Source organism: Rhinolophus hipposideros, assembly GCF_964194185.1.
Source record: "Rhinolophus hipposideros genome assembly, chromosome: 1".
Lineage (NCBI taxonomy): Eukaryota > Metazoa > Chordata > Mammalia > Chiroptera > Rhinolophidae > Rhinolophus > Rhinolophus hipposideros.
The window spans coordinates 70,104,765-70,124,385 of record NC_138047.1 but is presented as its reverse complement, the minus strand read 5'-3'; the positions used below and the strand labels follow the sequence as shown (position 1 = coordinate 70,124,385).

Genomic DNA, 19,621 nt, shown 5'->3' with positions numbered 1-19,621 from the left:
GACAAGTGAGAAGGTAGCCGTCTACAAGCCAGAGAGAGAGGCCTCACTAGAAACCGAAGCTGCTAGTATCTTAATCTTGGACTTATAGTTTCTAGAACTGTGAGAAAATTTCTATTGTTTAAGCCACCAAGTCTATAGTGCCTTGTTATGGCATTTTCAGCTGACTGATGCAATGGATATCTAATTTAAGAAGTAGTTCACCAGGGATGAATCTTACAAACCTAACACCCACTTTCAAAGTGAATTTGCATTTTTATATATTTCTATATTAATATTTTTGTTATATTTATATATACATTTCTAATAAATGTCCATTTATCTATGGATTTATATAGTGAATGCATATCTTTACTTTCATAGCCATAGTTGCATCCAGGAAGAAGTACCACGCCTATTAGTTTGCCTTTTCCTTCAAATGTATATTATTATACTAAGACTCTTGTCTTCCAAGAGCTCATACCCTAATTGGAAATTTAGGACATGTAGACAAATCTCCATAATACATATTAGAAAAGGAGGTGCCAAAGACGGTTAAGAATAATATACTCTGTTACTTCAGAAGTAAGAAGGTTATTTCTGCTGTGGGGTGCACTGTGGGTGAGACTGTATAGTTGGAGTTTTAGGAAGAAATAAGAAAACCTTATTTGGGAGCATTTGCACTCAGCGTCATTCGCAGTGGCACACCACTGGCATTTGGGGTGGGATGATGCTTCCATCTGTGGAATTATTCAGAGCATTACATTTAGCATCCTTAGTCTCCCAGTAGCGCCCTCCTGGCTTTGTAATATCTGTATTATCACCCTGTACATTTCCGAAGGCAGCAGCAGCATTTCCCCCAGGAGAGACCAAGAGGTAAACTTTTAAAGATGTAAAGAAAACAGCACAGGTGCTCAAATAAAATTTATTAAGTGGCTGATTAAATGACAAATACACTTGATTCCAAAATGCTGAATATGGAAAGCTGTAACATACAAAATCATAGTATTTTATTAAGTGCTGCTTACCAGTTATAAGTGTTTATTACATTTACTCAGAGTTCATCCGAATTTTCTATTTTAAAGCTTCTCATGCCATTGATTCATTCATATAGCCCTGACCATATTTGATTTCTAAATACTTTTACCCAGCCATTTACCTAGCACTCCCAGGGTGCTTCTGATGCAATCAACAAATAAACATTCCTTCCTTTTGACTTCCATACACGTTTCAGGCTGACTTACCTGATCTTTCACTTTCATGATTTCCCTAGACGGTGTCTGTGATCTGGATCGAAGATTTAAGAAGGGACAGGTGACAAAGACAGAGTGAATGATAAGACGAAGACAAGAATCACACTGAACCTGTGCAAGTGAGGCCTCAATAAGGATCTAAAAGATTATGGTTCTCAAGAAAGACTCCAAGACAGAGTTTGGCGTGGAGGGTGCTTATTAGGAAGCGCCTCTAGGATCAACGCCTGCTGCGGAAGGGAGAAGAAAAGCAGTGCTGGACTGAGAGTGGCCTTCCAATTGTCCCTACCTGGGATGAAACGACCGGGCTTTTCACCTCCTCCTCCCTCCAATCAGTTCACTGCTTTGGAACACCACGAAGGCTGTGGTCTTGCAAGAGGGGGTGTCTGCGGCTGGGGTGCTATGTGAAGGCACTGACCACTGGAGGCTACCTTCCCCCCTTACACTCCCGTGTAGCAGTGGTATCAAGCCCTCTACAGAAGGAGTATCTGGGCAGGATCACACTGTGCACCACTGATTTAAATTCATACTTTAAAGAAGTGGAACCTTCATACTTCAAAGAAGCAGAGCGTAGTTTAGTTACAAATCTGAGTCTAAAACCCAGAATTTATCATTCTGTTTCTTACTACTCTAACCACACACAAAAAATAAGAAGAAAGTAAAATGCTGATGCCTGTTTTGGAAAGAACAAGCAAGGGAATACTTACTTGGTTTAAGGAATGTTCTTTAATGGGATAAACAAAAGGAATGAGTCCAAACAATTCTAGACAGGTTTGTAAAGAGAACTAAAGTGTCAATTTCATCACTAAATTATGAATAGAGCATTATATGTCAAATTCCTATCCATGAAAGTTTTGTTTCTGAATGGCTTTATGTATGCTTTCCAGGACATTCTGCTCCCTAGATGTATGTTACCGACATACTGCACTAAATGCCTTTTTTTTCTAGGTCTTCAATGGGTCACAATGGGAAAAGCATTAAACTGCTAACTGCTCAGGGCTGATGCTAACAAGGTGAGTTACGTACTTTATTTAGCAAGCTGATTGACCTGCTTGGTTCTTCATTTTCTAATTTCATTTGAAAGTAGTTAGATATGATAAGACAACTTCCCATTTAAAATGCCATGGGGATTTTAATGGGGATACAAGTTCTTTGCCTATGGGCATAGATACTTGTTTTTATATCATGCTTCCTCTCATACTGTCTTTTCTGTTCTGGGCTTGCTATGCTCCTTTTTCCACCTCAGGGTTTCCATACTCTTTTTCTGACTTGAACACTGACCCCAATATATCACATGACTGATCCCCTTTCCTCTCTCAGGTGACAGCACTAAGGTGATCTCAGAGGTCTACACAATCTAAGCATCACCTCCCTGCCTAAGCCAAATTGCCTTTATGTTAACTTATTTTCTTATCTTGGTAACCCAATTATCTCAGATCATCTTGTATACATATGTATCTATTATTCACTACTGAATCCCTAGCACTTACCAGCACTGGCATTTATGTATTCAATAACTATTCGTGTGAAAGAACGCATGTAGGTGGTGAATGAGTCTTTATGATTTATATGAATTTAAATACACATCAGAAACATAACAACTGCAAAATTATTTGTCTGGAGGAAATCAATCCATTCTATATTTCTGAATAAATTTGAATAAAAGAAGGGACTGCTATTCTCTATCATAACTATTAACATCTTTATTAAACAGACTAAGGCATTTCTATCTGCATCCTCCTAAAGGACATAATGATTTACAAAATTAATACATTGTCATTTCCACAAATAGTATATTATTGGAGGTAACAAAACTGACTGTGTGGGAGACATTCCATCTTCTGACTGGTAAAACATTTTAAGGAAAAAAATGTCAAAAATTTTTAGGAGTAACTTCCCAATTTTACATTAAAAACAAGTTTATGATAAAGAAAGTCTGTGTTAAGAGAGACAAACAAAAACAAGCTATAAATTAGGTCACTAGACTTACAATAATATTTTTGCAAGAAGCTTTTATAATTTTTGGCTGGCTTTTAAGCTAGGAATATAAGATGCCCCAGGAGATTAACTGAGCGCAGGAATTCAACTTCTGACAGGGTCAAATGGAATGTCCTTTGTGATCCTGGCTAAACATTTACCCTTATAGTCAAATATGGGTCATTCCATTTATCTAAGTCTATGCTTTCAATACATTAAATACTTAACTTTGAAATCAGCAAGGTATTAAATTTTTATTTTCATCTGCACCTATTTCAAGTTATAAAGTTCTCTACACATTTTCTTGTCTCTGTTAGGAAAAAATTCATTTACCTAAAACTCCCTTTCTATTAGTTCTTTCTCTCAGCTCTGTAGTTATTCTAGAAATTTGGGTCTTGGTGAAAAATACCATGTTTACTCTACCCACACCATTTATTTTCATGAGAATCTGATTCTATTGTCTTCCAAATTCACCTTTTGAGGTCAGTGAAGAATTATGAGGTACAGGAAAGCATGGTCTAAGAAAGCAGATTTTCTTAGAGGCCAAAGATACAGTAGTAAGTGGGACTGATATCGGGATCATAAAATTACAAGCAGTATCTGAAGAACTGATGCTATGAAAGAAAGATACCTTATGATCTTATGAAGTGTAACCGAAATGGGTATAAATAAATCCTAGAATTATTTTTTAAATGCATTTGGCATGCCAAATTTTAAACAGTAATCAATCCCTAAATGAAATTAATTACTTCCTCTAAATTGTCTGGCACTTGTCCTAATCTATGGTAACATTAAAGTGAAGAAAACTTAAAAAAAAAATTTAAAATAGAACCCTGAATGCAAGCAATATCTTTTGGTAATCATTTTCACACAAAAACGAATTCTATGTTGTGCCATAGTCTAGCGTGTTTTATATATTACTAACATAAGATGTTATGTTAAATAACGTAGTAATTCAGGAATAAAATTGAATCTGGGCCTCTGTCATAGTCTACACTCAAGTTTTAGCAACCTTACAAAATTAAAAATGTTTTCCAAGTGAAATGTTAACATAATCATTTATTTCACCCAACTAATACTGTAAGAAGTCTTGGATGGCATTGTTCCTGGTTTCAAGGAAATAGAAAACAAGTACAAAGCAAAGTTAAAGGCAACTTTATTACAATACTTTTCCAAACTTCAAAATGCATTCACTATTGCATTTAGATCTAATATATAATACATTATATTACAAGACAGAAAGCATTTCTGGTCAGATATTTAGCCTGCATGGATTGCCCAAAACAGAGCTTCCTAGGAAAAGCAGCAACACACAAAAGTTTATACCACTAAGTAAAATATTTCTATGATGTTGCATAAAGAATCATTCATATTGCCATTTATGTTCATTTCCTCTGATTTAGAACAAACAAAGCTGTATTTCCTATATCTTACTACTTAATGCTTAGGAATATTTCCTTTGGTAGAAAGTAGGAGTTTTTTTAAATTAACCAAACCAAAAGAACACTGTATTTTCCCATTGCAAATAGGGACAGAATTCTCTTCTTTCCTTTTTTAGGAGCCAAATCTGGGCTTCCTCCTCTTCATATTACCACCCTGAATAGTACCTGCTTTAAAAGATACCCTGCTTTAAAAGTTTATTAGTAATAAACTCTATCCTAATAAAGTCTTCTTGTTTTATCTTGCCTCTTCATATTTGCTTACTTAGAATAATTTACAACCCACTTAGAATAATTTAAAATGACATAATAATGAACTTAAAAATACCCTTGACATATATTCATATAAAGGATGTATTTTCCAAACTAGACAAGAACATTATTTGCTCATCTACCTCTGCTTCAAATGACCAACCCAATTCAACTTACAAAAAAAAAATTCCTTTTCTAGGGTTACTACCTTAATAACAATGGAAACAGATGTAAATTCACTGACTAGATCTAGTCCCTTAACATACTTTCTTGGTTTAACATTTGTGAGCTACCCACTAGCACAGAACATGTCCATCCTCCTCATTTTTACAACAGCAGGAAATGGTTAGGAAAGTATAGAAAAGGTTCTATTTTTTCATAAGGCAAATTTAATACAGATTTTGCTATGAAGTTGGGAAAAAAAAGAACAAATGAAGGACAAGATATGTGCTGGCTGCTTGAGGGGGCAAGGCTCATAAATCACTGTACGTTAAGAGCACGTGCTGAAACTTCATGGTGCCAGTCACGTAATTTTGTGTATTTGGGACTAAAGACGTGAAGGGGTATCTTTTCCCTGTGGAAATAAAAAAGAAAAGAAAAAAGAAAGAAAAAAGAAAAAAAGAAAAGTGATAGAAGAGTCATAAGAAAGAGAAAGAAAAAGCTTCTACACTTTGTACATCATGCAGAAAACATGCCTTTTAAAGCTTAATTTCACATAGCTGTTTCATTTAATAGCAAACGATTTTAAGGGTAGAGCACTTTTAGAAATACCGAAATTAATCTATAGAGCCCTTCTGGAAACATCAATTTTTATACTCAAAATAAAATGACTGCAAGACAACTCATGACCTCATCCACAGAGGTCTGTAATGTTAGCAAAGCATCCCCAAATACACCCTCTGCCCACTTATTTCAATCTGAAAGAAAATAAGCCTTAGTCATAAAATCCAGGCAATAGCTAGTAATTTTAAAATCCGTAAGTTATACATTTAAGTTCCACAAAAGGCACCAAAGTTAAATGCTTAGCTTCTAGTTGCAAAGACAAAATGCCATACCATTACACCTGAGAATGTGAAAAACCAACTGAGACCATTCATGAAAGGAAAGCATTCAATTTACAAAGAATAAAAATTTTTAAAAAATGGACAACTTACTTTGCCTTCTTTGTATTATCTGGTTCTGATTCGTTCACTGAAATATAAGCACATCCAGTATTAGTTTCCCTTTTTCAACTTTAAAATCACATAAGCAATTACATGTACCAATCAATACCAAATGCTAAAGTTGTACAAAGCCACTAAAAAAAAATTCCAAATCATCTTGTCAGTGGCCGTGGTACACTACAATCACTATTACTACTACTACTACTACTACTACTACTTCCACACTTTTCCATGGAACTCTCTTGGGCTGCTTTCTTATTTAGAGTACCCATACGTACTTTTAATTATGCATGACATAATTAAAAAGCAAACTGTCTCAGAAAAATGACTGTTTTCCAGGAACTGTCTGTCCATCTAAATGCTACTCTTTGTGGAAAGCATATTGACCTGTTAGACTCCCCGGGTATTCACTTACGATGTTCGGTCCCAGTGATCTGGGCCAGGATGCGGAAAGAACGAGACTGAGTCGTGCCAGTCCTCGGATGCCAGTCTTCAGTGTCCTCAATCAGTCTCTTCTTGCTGGCATCACTGTGAGTGGGTATGTGGTAAAACTCTGTATTACGTTCCACAATGTGTTTTCTCGGTGGGCTAAGGTTAGGAAGGAAAAAAGAGAATTTAAAAAATTTTAATTATATTCGGGATAAATACCCCAAATTTTTAATGTATACATTTAATCCTCAGTGTTCCTCTTGTATCCTTTTTGAGGCATACACAGCCTCAATTTTTTGTTTTAAAAAGAGCACGCCTGTAAAATAGAGTAGACTAAGTTCTTTAAAAATTATTTAAAAAGTATGCATATGCTAATATAAAATAATAAGTATCTATTCGACAGAAAGGTTACCGTTTAGGTGGGATTTTCCTTTTAGGTGACAGAAGAAGGCAGCAGAAGAGAGATTTCCAACATGAAGAAAAGGAAAAGAAAAAAGATTAAGAAAAGAAGAAAAATAATGAGAAATTTCAAATTGAACAAAAGTTAAAACAATTTGAAATCATGTACTTGTATTATTTATCTAATGCCTAACAAAACACAGACTAATTCACAGCCACTATTAAATATCAAAATGCTGCTAAAATGTATTGGCTGTCACAAAATTAAATGATCATATCTTCACTAGACCCAGAAATCAAGAATGGTTTAGTACGGCTGAACCAGCCAGGAATTATAAACACAGTTTTGAAAAGGGGGAGGACTGTTATTTTCCAGTTTTCTTATTCATGTGTACAGATACTCCACAGCCTGAACAAAATTGGGAGCACCATCAGCAGAGTGAGGAAGAACTATGATATATCAAAACCAATGAAATATTAATCAAAAGACCAAGACGTAAATCTTGGCTCTTTGATTTTTCAGATGTGTGATCTTGGACAAGTCTATCTCACTAAGCCTCCGTTTTTTCCATTTATAAGACAAGAATGTCACATATAAAGTCACACTGCCCTGAGCATTACATGAAATAATATATGTGAAAGGGATTTGTAAACTAAAAAGTTTAAGAACTTTGAGTTTGCTAAGAACATCCATTTTTTTCTCTTAATAAATCATAAACATTGGGCAATTCACAATGTACATGACTTTAACACTTTTAACCTAAGATTTAGTAAACGTAATAAATACGCCTTCCATCTCTCCTCCCTGCCCCCAAAATAGGATAAAGGCAAACTTTTGAGGTTGTGAATTTCATTTCAGAAGTGAAAAAGGGACCTGAGTCTGGACTGGCAGATGGCTGGCCCAGGATCCAAGCAGAGAAATGCCCTAAGAGTATCAGATATGGACGGCAACACCTGAGAGGTAGAACTCACGGCTGGAAAATCACATGGCTACCAGAATTCCACATGACTACTGCCATTTTAATAGTTACTTTTAAAACTATCTCCCTAGGCTAACAGAGTTTTTGCCCAGTGAAGAACATGACAGAATTAACATCAACACTGGCTTTAGAGACAGATAATAGCTTCAGGCACTACATCCTCCACTCAGTGTGTGTTTTGTGCAAGTCCTTTAATTTCTCCAAGTGTAGATTTTTCCCATCAGAGAAGTGGGAATTTCATCTACCTAATGGGTTGTTTTGAGTAATAAGATAGATAATTTATGTAAAGTGTTTCCACAATAACTAATACATAGTAACGATTTTATAATTTTTTTTGTGATCACTAGAAAAACTTTTTGCCATGCATGCTCTCTCATTTTGCCACACAAAATCAGTAATATCCGTTATTATAATTTATGGTAAAATTTTAACACTCCAGAAGTGAAATATCTAAAAGATCTTTTATGAATATTGAACAAAACCTAATCCTTTTAAAATAGACAAAATTTTTAAAAATTAGAAAATAGGCATAGATTACTTTACAAATACACTGTCTTTGGCAGGTATAAATTCCTAAACAGACAATACTAACTTATGTTAATTACTTGAAAAGATTTATGTTAGCTACTAACCTTACAGTTTTAAGTTTCTCTATAATGAATGAGTGTAGTTTACTCTTACAATGATGCCAATTTCAGGTATAAGACTATTTTATCATGTATAAAAAAGATCTGGTCTATAAAAACACAAAGCAATAGTGTCTAATTAAGACACTATGAATAGTAAAACCATACCACTTAAGAATATTTCTGAGCTACGATACACTTGCAAAAAGTATAGTACACCTTGGACTCTCTGTGACATTCACCACAACAAAGGTCTTAACGTTAAGCCATAGGAAGTTTCTAAACATTTACTTAGTGTTCTCTAGCTCTGAAACTCTAGACTCTGATGGCTATGATTAAAGAGATGATTTTATTTTTAAAAATGTATTTGGGATAAAATATAAACTTAACCATAGAAAACAAATAATTTATTTCAAAATACATTCAAAATTAGCAAGTTTATACATATTTAAAAAAATACTACACAAGGGAGGCCCAAACTGCATCTAACTGTGGTATACATTGTCTGTAATACTTAACTATCTCCCTAAGGTTTAGCTTATTAAGTTTTTTCCACTGCAGAAGTGTGTGTGTTTTAAACATACCCACTGATTCATATGAAGTTCTCTAGCATGAAAAATATGTTTTCTGGGCTCCTTAACATATTTGAAAATTCTTGCAATAAGAAGATACTAACAAAATTTGCTGGTGGTGTTAAGTTGAAAAAAGATGGAAAGTTACAGAGAGACAATGATGAAAATTACACAAGTAACCACAGATTAGGTACTTACGTGGAGCCAGGGTTACTGAAGAAAGAATAATACACACACAAAAAAAAGATGTGATAAAGTAGGAAGACATTGATGATCCCAGGATGATGAAAACAGACAAAGATGAGGCCAAAAAAAGAAACAAAAAATGAAATAAGGAAATTCAAAACAACGAATTTACATGAAGATGTTACACAAACATCATGCTTCAAAATAATCATGTAAACACAGACATATAAAATGAACAAGTGTTAGTCAAAATTCTGTTACACGGTTATTATTTGGACACCAATTTCATCTATGTTTTTGTTTGTTTCCAAAAACACTGAAAAATATTTTACATGTTCATGTTAATTCAAGTCTCAAGTTACTAATACCAAGAAAGATCCACTATTTTTAAAAGTTTTCTAGGTTTTTATAAAATTCATTTTAGCATGAATCTAAATTCATATCATGTTCCTAACAAAGGTAGAGGATAATTAGATATAAGACATAGAAGCAGATTGTTTTAGAATCACCTTTAGAATCAGAGCAGACTAAGACTCTCAGATAATGTAAGTGGTATATAGTAATCTTCTCACATAAAGTATCCTGAATCATGTATTATAAAGGAATGATACACTGTTTGAAAGTTTTCTAAATTTTTCAAATGTAGTGGTTATGATGAAAATATAGGAAGCACAGAGGGTCATAAATAATGGGCTATCATTCAGTTTTCATACTCTCCCCTGTCCATCATTACCATCATCCTCATCCACAAGCAAATCTCAGGAAGTTTGGAACTCATTTGCATGAACTCCATAGTTCTGTATTACCAGCAATCTAATTATTACCTTGAAAGGCATGCCTGATATGATATAGTAAAGGAACTAGGTTAATAACATCTGAAGAGGGAAAACCTCAAAACATAACTCACTCACATAGCCTACTAAGTAGGGAATCATTTTAAAAAATACAATTGACCATTTAACAATGTGGAGGTTAAGGGTGCTGACCCTGTGCAGTCAAAAATCTGCATTATAACTTTTGACTCCTTCCCTGCCAAACTGTGCTGTTCCTGGGTACTGGTCGGGGACTGGTCCCAGAATCCGCTCAGGCATCAAACTCCACCAATGCTCAAGTTCCTCATATAAAATGGAGAACAACAACACATACAGTCACCCCTCTGCATCTATGGATTCCCAACCATGGATCGGAAATACTGTTTTCGATCTGCGGTTGGCTGAATCCACGGATGCGAAACTCAGGTATAGAGAGCCAATGATATACTTATTGAAAAAAATTCTGCATGTAAGTAGACCTGTGCAGTTCAAACCTGTGTTGTTCAAAGGTCAACTGCATATTTGTATTCCATTAAGGACAGAGAAGACTAAAGTATAAACTCTAGTTTGTCAACACACTGTTGAATCAATCCTTTGGCAATAAGTTTAATGAGTAACTAATAATTCATTATAAACATAGTGAGAAATACTGCCTTGGCCAGTTTTAATAATACCACTGTGGAGTGTAGCTATATTTCCAATTGTCAAAGTCAGTTTCTTAAACTCAATTGAGGGCTGAGTTTCACTGAATGGGGATGGGCGAAGGAGTGAGTCAGTTGATCTCAATAGTTTGCCAGTCTTCATTCCTCTCTAGCCACAATATAAAGCATTCCTGCTCAGCCTTGTTCTTTAAGCTGTAGGGAAATAGTTTTTCAAAATAACCTCCCCTGAACGTAATAGAATTTTAGATATATATTTAAACATTATAAACTTTCAGGAAAATGTTGTATGTCAACATGAAGTTGGGGAGGGTGTTCTATGGTGTGGTGAGGTGCAACAAATGGAGGTTGATTGGTTTCGATGTAAAGATGACAATTTGAATATGCCAAATATTTTCATGCATTTTAGAAAATGTGCCCAAGTGAACCCATTATACCCCACAATGGCATTTGTGCCATTGTGACAGTTAGATGACCTGGTTTGTTGCCCAGGATATGCTGCCCACTTCCTCTCTGCCCTGGGCAAGTTGCAATCTACAGAAAGAAGCTTCTTTTCCCTCAATAGTGAAATGGATTACAATTTCTTTGTCTTTCAGACTTCTCGTAAGGGTATATGTCTACCATATTTATTTGAAGGCCCTCTGAGAACTATACAAACCTGTGTTGTTAGGACAGATCCCTAAACTACTCAAAAAACAAAAAACAAAAAAAGTACTATCAAACCTAACAGTAGTTTATGCACCTTATGTATTCAAATAGACTCTATTCACTCAATTTATCCTCAAGTATATAATTACTAAAAACAAATATGAATTTGAAATAACAGAAGTAAGCCCAGGTCACAAAGAAGTGAGCCAGAGGAACATCAAAATTTGACTTCAAAACAACCTAGGCACCAAGCTTAGCTCAATCACTGACAAACTTCGTGACTTGAATTAACTAAGTAACCTCTCAGTGTTCAGTTTAAATGAGAATTAAATTGCAAAATGTATTTAGAAACACCTAATACAATGCATAGTAATACCTAACAAATTAATCTGAATCTTATTTTAAATATATATATGTATATATATATATATATGAATGTTTAAATTCATTTTTGAACATCACTGAAATGTTCAAATTCATTTTTTTAAATCCCATTTTTCCTCCTTTACAAGTCAACCGCTTGTTACATTGGAATCTAGTAAGCAATCAAAGCTCTGTATATAAAAATTTAACTTTAAATAGACAAATCAGAGTTTGGGATTTTCACTAGTACGTTGGTGTGCAATATTCCTAATGTGTATATAACATAAAACTATTCCATTAGTGAGTCCACTTCAGCCACACTGAATAAAGGTGCTCTAATAATTCAACAGTTAACTCTCTTGAGTGTGTCTAAGATAGATATTCCGCACTTCCAATTCTACTCTATAGTGTATTGATAAAGAAATTTCAGCACAAGCTCAGAATAATCACAAGTTAATTAACACAAAATTATTTTAAATTCTTATCTTATGTGATTTTTATCTGTTTGTAAAGCTAGTCATCACCAGCCAATTTATTGTCAATACCAACAAATACAAAAGTGAGGTTTTAGAGTTACACCACAGTGATTTCCAATGTCTATTCCAACCTCCTGTGATGTTTCATAAGTTGGTAATTATCTCTCTTAACTAATTTCAAAAGTATATAGACTATCAATCATCCAGTAACACACAACTGCACAGAGATGTCTAAACCTTCAGTAACACTGAAAAATCAAAAAGGTTCTCGGAGACCTTACCTGGGAAACACTTGTATTTTTTACATGAATTTGGAAATCAACTCAGTTTTACATATGCCAATCATTAGTGGTATATGTTTACATCTTGATCTTCTAGCAGTCTAAACTGAGTCACATTACATTCCCCCAAGCATTTTTAAACCATTACACAGCAAACCCCACATGTATTTCATAACAAAAGTTAAATACTAATATTTATTACCATAATATTAGCAATTCACCACCACATAGCAATGCAAACCAAACTTATTGAAAATACAAAATGTGGTTATTCTAAAATATGGCTGCGTTGCAAAATTTAATTTAATTTTTGCAATAATCGGGCATTCATGCTGTTTACTCATATACAAATCACCATATTTCCTCTCCAGTAATGTGGATACTAACTTTTTCACTTGTGTTTTCTGTAAAGAGAAAAGCATTTAAAAATATTATTACCATATCATTATATTTTATATCTTCCAAGGCCAGGTTCTCCACATAGGAACTGTTAGAAAAAACTGCAGTCCAAAGAAACTCAAATTAATAGACGATACATGAAAGACTTACCTCTTGAAAGCAGTGGCACCTTATAATGCAAGGGTATATGGAAACGGAAAAGGTAAATCACTTAAAATACTTGAGGCAAAATAGCTTCTCTTCTAGTTTGGAGTATAAAGTCCTAGTCTGCTCTAACTAGAGTTAGGAGAGTGCTAAAAAAGCAACAAGCCAAGACCAATAATTCAGAAGTTTAAAAATTTCTTCAAGTGCCTTGTTCATTATTTACAAGGATTAAAAATGCTTACTGTGTTTCCCCGAAAATAAGACCTAGCCAGGCCATCAGCTCTAATGTGTCTTTTGGAGCAAAAAATAATATAAGATCCGGTCTTATTTTAATATAAGACCGGGTCTTATATAATAACATAATAAATATAATTTATAATATAATATAATATAATATAATATAATATAATATAATATAATATAATACCAGGTCTTACATTAATTCCTGGGTCTTATTTTCGGGGAAACACGGTACAACATATTATTGAGAAGTTTTCTGAAAATATCAACGTAATTATAGATTTCACACTTTTAGATAGGAAGAGTTAACTATTTCTCAGTAATTATACACAATTAATAAGCAGTTCTTTTGTCTTATGTTTATTAATCCTATATACATTTGGGTGGAATGTCTATCAAATTGGTAAATTATCTAGTTACTTTAAATCACTTAAAACCTAAGTCTTCTTGCTTTGAGGAAAAAGATTACATATGCATTTAACTTTATATTCTTCTGAACTCTTAAATTTTTGGTCACTGAAATATATTATTTTTAAAATAAAAAGTCATTAATAGACAGTTAACAACTGTCAGCTTTGAAAAGAGTTCTGTTGCAGGTATTCTGTAACATTATAAAAATATGGGAAGTTTAGGATGACATTATTAGTAAAAAGTCTGACAGTGATTTCAGAAAAAACAGTTTGGCACCTGATGCAGGAAATGCATTGATCAATATCACAAAACACCTATTCTTCAAAATGACACATCATGAACAAGTAAATGTGTGATTTATTTATCATTTCTCTAATCTAAATGTAGTAAGAGAAAAGGCACTGCAAATTTTAGAATGTCACAGACACCTCACTTTGTTTTCAGAGTACTCAAGTTTTCTTTGTCCTAACATCTGGACAACATTTGAAATAAAGCTAGTTTTGAATACACCCAGGGTGCAGAAGCAAAGCAGTAACATGTTTGTTAATGATGCAAAGTACGTAATAATCCCTTTTCTCCTAAATCGTGCCCAGTGCTGGACACCAGGCACGTGCTCAGTAATCACATGGCGACTGACTAAGAAGCCAACAGAAAGGCCCTGTAACTACACTACTGCCCACAGTTTCGGTTTGAAAATATTAAGCTTTAAATCATTTCAAGTGTAATCAGCAAAGCTGTACGTACAAAACACAAAATTTAAGCTAGGTATTTTCAACTGTTTTAAGTACTTTTCCATAACTTCAATGTGGTTTTGTCTCTCCAATTTTCCATTAAGAAGACTTTAATAATAAATTTTTAAGAAGTGGTAGGTAGGAAGGAGAGGAGTTTAGCTCAAACACTTCCTTCAATGGACTTTTTTCTATTGAACCTGAAATGTAATAAACATAGTAAACTTCTGCTTTTAGTTTTCTGTGGGGTAGCATTTCACAGGCAGCATCTGTCTTTTCAGAATATCGACTTTGATTACTCTAAAATCTATTGTTTTAAAATAGACATACAAAACAAACAAATACACCTCAACACTACATACTATTTCTTTTCCTCACATGACACTAATTTTCCTCAATATATACATCGAAACCTTCAAAAGTCACCCACAACCACAAAACCATATGTGGAGCCCAGTAGCTGTTCTTCCAGACCTTCTGCTCTCTTTCTCTCAGCAGCAGCCTGGAACCCTGCCATCTTCTTTTTCAAAACCCCAAAGTTGCCATGGCAGCAGTGCTACTGAAAGTACAGTCCCTTCATTACACAAATTAACATTCGGAAGGGATTATCTCAGAAAGAACCTATCCACACAATTATTTTAATTATATTTCCCTGGGAACTGGCATTGGTAAAACCATCACACATGCAGATTATTTCCCTTTCCCTTCCTTTTAAAGTACATTTTTGTCAAAATGAATCTGATCAAAATGAGTTTACAAAAATGACTTTAGCTTGAAGTATGATCAATGAATTTAAAAAATAAATAAAATGACCATCTATAAATGAAGGCTGCTGCAAATAGACTTCAACCATTTTTTTAAATGTACCCCAAAAGGGAAAAATTACAAGGAATAGATTTTCAAAAACTCCTGCTAAAATTACATATTTAGTGTCCATTGCTTTAAATCCATTCACTTTAGGAAAATCTTTGGAATGAAAACATTCTCTAATTTGCTTCTGAGGTTTTCAAGCGTCCCTTGATGTTACAGTTCTGTCATTACTGTTTGTTTTTAAACACTAAATTCTAGCTTAAGCTTATCTGAAAAGAATGTTGCTAGCTATCTGACCTAAACTAATGCATCAGACAGACATGAGTCAAAACTAAATTTGTCTTGTCTTTTTAAAACTAATTCCTAGAAAAAAGCTTCTTACAAACTCATTTCCTCCCTCCTTAGGATGCAGCAATACATAAGCTGAAACAACTGTAACCACTCTGTTTAAACTTTTGGTGGTTAATGAAAGGATGGAAAGATTGAGAAAGAAGGATTCAAGATTTGCCTTGCATTGTAAGTGCCAGCTGCTCCATGTTGTGCCAGGACTTGGAAAAAAAGAGTTACAGAGTACATCACATGATTCATAACATGTCAAAACTCAAAATTAGCTTTTGATGAACCTATAATTGCCTTGTAGAAAGTACTGTATGTATGTAATATAAAGCTATACGTTAGTGAAGCAAAGAAAACTTCATCTCCCTTCCCTCAAAGAACAGCTGATGGGGCGGGGTCGGGGGGATTTAAATTATAGTGTTTCCTGGAAATTGCCTGAAAAAAGAGTTTTGATGAGAGCAGAAAGCACCCTTGGCCACCTACCCATTTTGCTGTTTATTGTCACCCTGGGATCCTCTTCTCTGTCCCTCTGCTAGCTCCTGAGCAGTCTCGGAACACAGGCTGGTGACTGTGGGCTGCCGTGGGACAGTAACTGCAGGTTTACCAGCGCTCAGAGCAGGTGAACGCTGGTCAGCACTAAGATGGGCATTAGCATGCAGTCCAGATGCAGCGAATGGGGGAAGAGTGACAGCAGCCGTGGGTGGAGGGGAAGCATGTGATGAAGTGGTCGCGTGGGCAGGGGTGAAGGCAGACGACGGTGATGGGATGGATGTGACTTTGGGTGATGACACAGAACCAAAGGGCCGTGGTGCCTTATTGTAAGCCATGTTGGTTGTGGAAGTGACTTTGGATACAGCAGGAGATGTAATGGGCACAGGTTTAACTACTTCTTTAGGTTCTCCCTACGTGAAATAAAAATAAACATACACAAAAACACACCAAATACATGCAAAATAGGTTCACTGAAAAGAACACACAGCTAGTTTTTAAAAAGACAAACACAATCGTGTTAGCAGCCCAAACTACATGGTTTCAGATAAAAACAATGAGCTGATACAACAGAACATGCATGCTAACTGTTCCCAACATGCAAATACAGATGCACACACTGCATATTTTATAAAAATGAAAGGCGTTTCAAAATATTTAGGAGACAGAGCACAAAAGCTATCAAAAAGCCTAAAGGCCATCATACGTGTCAATTTAGACATATTCCAAAGGAAAAAATTTTAAATATCCCATAATAAATAATACATTGCCAACCAAAATGTTTATTTTAAAATATCCAGAGTCTCAAGTATAATTCCATCTTTCAAATGTTTTATTACTCTCCAGTGTATAATTATTTGATTTATGAAGAAACAGCCACCCATTTCTAATGCTTCAATTGTAAAAAAAAAAAAAAAAGGAATAAGATCATTTTCATCTAATTTGGAAATGGGCCCACTCTAATTATTTTGAATCAAGAAACTGTGTTAAAAAAAAAAATCAACAAAAAAATCAATCATTTTCCATTCCTGTAATCTACCAGTTTCTCTCTCTGGAATGTTTTGAGATATCACTTAGGGAATAAAAAGGAGTAAAATTCTTTCCCTTTTCCAAAAAAAATATTTAATAGTTTTATGTGGGGGGAAAAAATTATCTTAGATGTTTCTTCACTGCTATCAGCCAAAGAAAAAGATAACTAGTAAGAAAAATCAATTATTCCTACAATTAACAGAATTTGTTAATTTAAAAAATTTAAAATTCCTATTCCAAAACAAGTGTAAAGTTTAAGAAAAAAAACAAAACAAGTTAAGCTTCTATGACTTTCAAGAAGAAATCCCTACTCACCCTGCCATGCCAAAAGAAAAACAGTAACAATTTTTAAAAAGCATACAATGGTAGCTCTATTACATTTAATTTTAAGAAAATAAAGGTAATCTACATTAGTCTTATAAAAATAATAAAGCTACCTGAAGGGGAGGGAAGTAACTTTAATGCCTCAGCAAATCAATGTAAGTAATTCAATGGAAAGGCACAAATAAAATTAAGGAGGAAACTCCCCAAAGCATCAACCAGATGTATATGAATAATGGTTTAGGACAATTTGAGGATATATATGAAAAAAGAAAGGCACTGGCCAATAACCTAATCCAAGAATACTCTGAAAATGCAATTTAAAACTTATTAATATCACTAATAAAACACTATTAAAGACTTACTGTATATTCATTCATTTTCAGTAACCAATTATTTATTCTCTCTAGTATATGTGAATAAAAATAGGTAAATTAAAAGTGAAGGTAAGAAATTTGGGCATAAGTTATTGATAATATATGACAATGGAATAATGCTTACTCCTATATTTAATAGAATAATATAGGTATAATTACAGATGGTAATCTTGTATGTGTTGATTTCCATTTTCCCATGTCATTTTTAAAGGAAAAGAACTGAGGAAAATTATACTGAAACTATAAATTGTCAGCAGGGCCTGAGACAGGAATGGAAATTACAGGAATTCAGGAGGGACTATCAAATGGTATCCTAGTGATACTAGATCAGAAACACACCTTTTGAACAGGAACTGGCTCAGGCTTGGATGTAGCAGATGCTCTGTAGGGGGGGAGAAGAGGAAAAAAAACATGAATTTTTACTCACTTGCAAACTTACTAATGTAATTTTAATTATTATGTATCTAAATCTTATTATACATGCTAAACCTTAATATATGCTAAATCATCAGAATTTGTAGTTCATAATTCATAGTTTTGACTATTTACAATCTACTATTTCCTTCATGTAACTCAAAATGCTGGAACAGCCAATCCCCTTACACAGGAGGTCTTCATTAGTTCTCTCCACAGTCAAATGAGGAAAGGCAAACACCAATCTCGTTTGCTAATGAACTCATGTTTAATCTTTAAATTAAGGCTCTTCCTTATCCAAAGGGATAAATAAACATGTCTTTCTGATCCTTGAGTGGTTCCTGAAACATCTCATTTGAATCTCTGTTGCCAATAGTATCTGCCTTTTCTCCTAACATCCATGAATATGTCCATAAGAAATTGGGTCTCTTTGAGAAGATACTGAATAAATTCTGCTTGAATTGGGTCACCAAATAAGTATTTATTTTGTATTCACAGTCTTAAACGTCCATGCAAGTTAATTTATTTGTTATGCTAAAATTAAACTGTACGTTCTTCGTTCTTCCCTTAGACTATCGTTTCAGTGCAGGTGAGGGTGCGGTCCTGTGTGAGTCCGTGTACCAGCACTGTGCCTGGCCTGCAAGAGGTCATCAGGAAGGAGTGTGGAAAGCAGAGAACAAGGACAGAATTCAGTGCATAGAACTTGACTACTTAGAAATTCAAATTAATTATTTTTAAAATATGCTTTTGTATTATTACTGTACCTTTGGTTAGTGTGGACTGATAGTGACAGTAATTGATTTAGAGCAATTATCTCACACGATCATGACAAATAAAGTGGCAATTATCATTATCCCCATTTTTCAGATGAACTTCCACGTTAGAGTAAGTAAATTACTTACTAGGATAGAGTTAAGGCCAACAGTTCCTATATATTACAAAATATTGGTCATAGTCAAAGATAGTAACTAAATGACTGGGAAAGTTTCTAATGACTTAAAGGTTATTTACCCAGCATTAAGGTACATGTTATATTTAATAATGCCAGAAGCAGTCTGACTCCTCTTATATCACACAAGCCTGAGTGAGGGTAAGACATCAAGTGCAGAATTTAAGAAATCTAACCATTATAGGTAAATAATGTGAAAATTTTAAACTACAAACCATGAGATTGCTTTACCTAAAGAGATAACAGATCACCAGGAGAAGGTGCAAGCACAGGGTATTTGGTCTCTATGAGCATGAACTCCAAATAACATTTTTTAGCAGCAACTGCATTTTCCAATTTGGTTAGCTAGGGCAAGCACTGACGGAATAATTGGCTAACCTAACGAGAGGCCATAATGGATGCGAACATTTGGTTACTGCTATACAAAATTATACTCTGCAGTTGCATAACTTTCCATGTGTACTCTCAAACAGGCTTTCCATTTGT

The 19,621-nt window shown here is 34.3% G+C and overlaps 1 protein-coding gene across 15 annotated transcripts in view; it reads right to left on the bottom strand.

Moving 5' to 3' along the window:
* PDLIM5 (PDZ and LIM domain 5) overlaps positions 1–19,621 on the bottom strand; it is a 187,662-nt gene that overhangs the window by 62,976 nt on the left and 105,065 nt on the right. For 3 of the 15 annotated variants that reach the window (XM_081048749.1, XM_081048748.1, XM_081048738.1), the window contains 4 exons: positions 18,112–18,154; positions 16,026–16,131; positions 6,473–6,645; positions 6,049–6,085 (listed from right to left, as the gene is read on the bottom strand). Coding sequence is in view for 10 of the 15 variants with exons in the window: in XM_081048736.1 (XP_080904862.1) it covers positions 5,375–5,468; positions 6,049–6,085; positions 6,473–6,645; positions 6,899–6,916; positions 16,040–16,458; positions 18,112–18,154 (784 nt within the window). In the remaining 5 variants the exon portion in view is untranslated. Of the gene's footprint in view, positions 1–2,906; positions 5,469–6,048; positions 6,086–6,472; positions 6,646–6,898; positions 6,917–16,025; positions 16,459–18,111; positions 18,155–19,621 lie in introns of those variants that run through there. The other 12 variants (XM_081048739.1, XM_081048745.1, XM_081048747.1 and 9 more) reach the window with 8 other exon arrangements.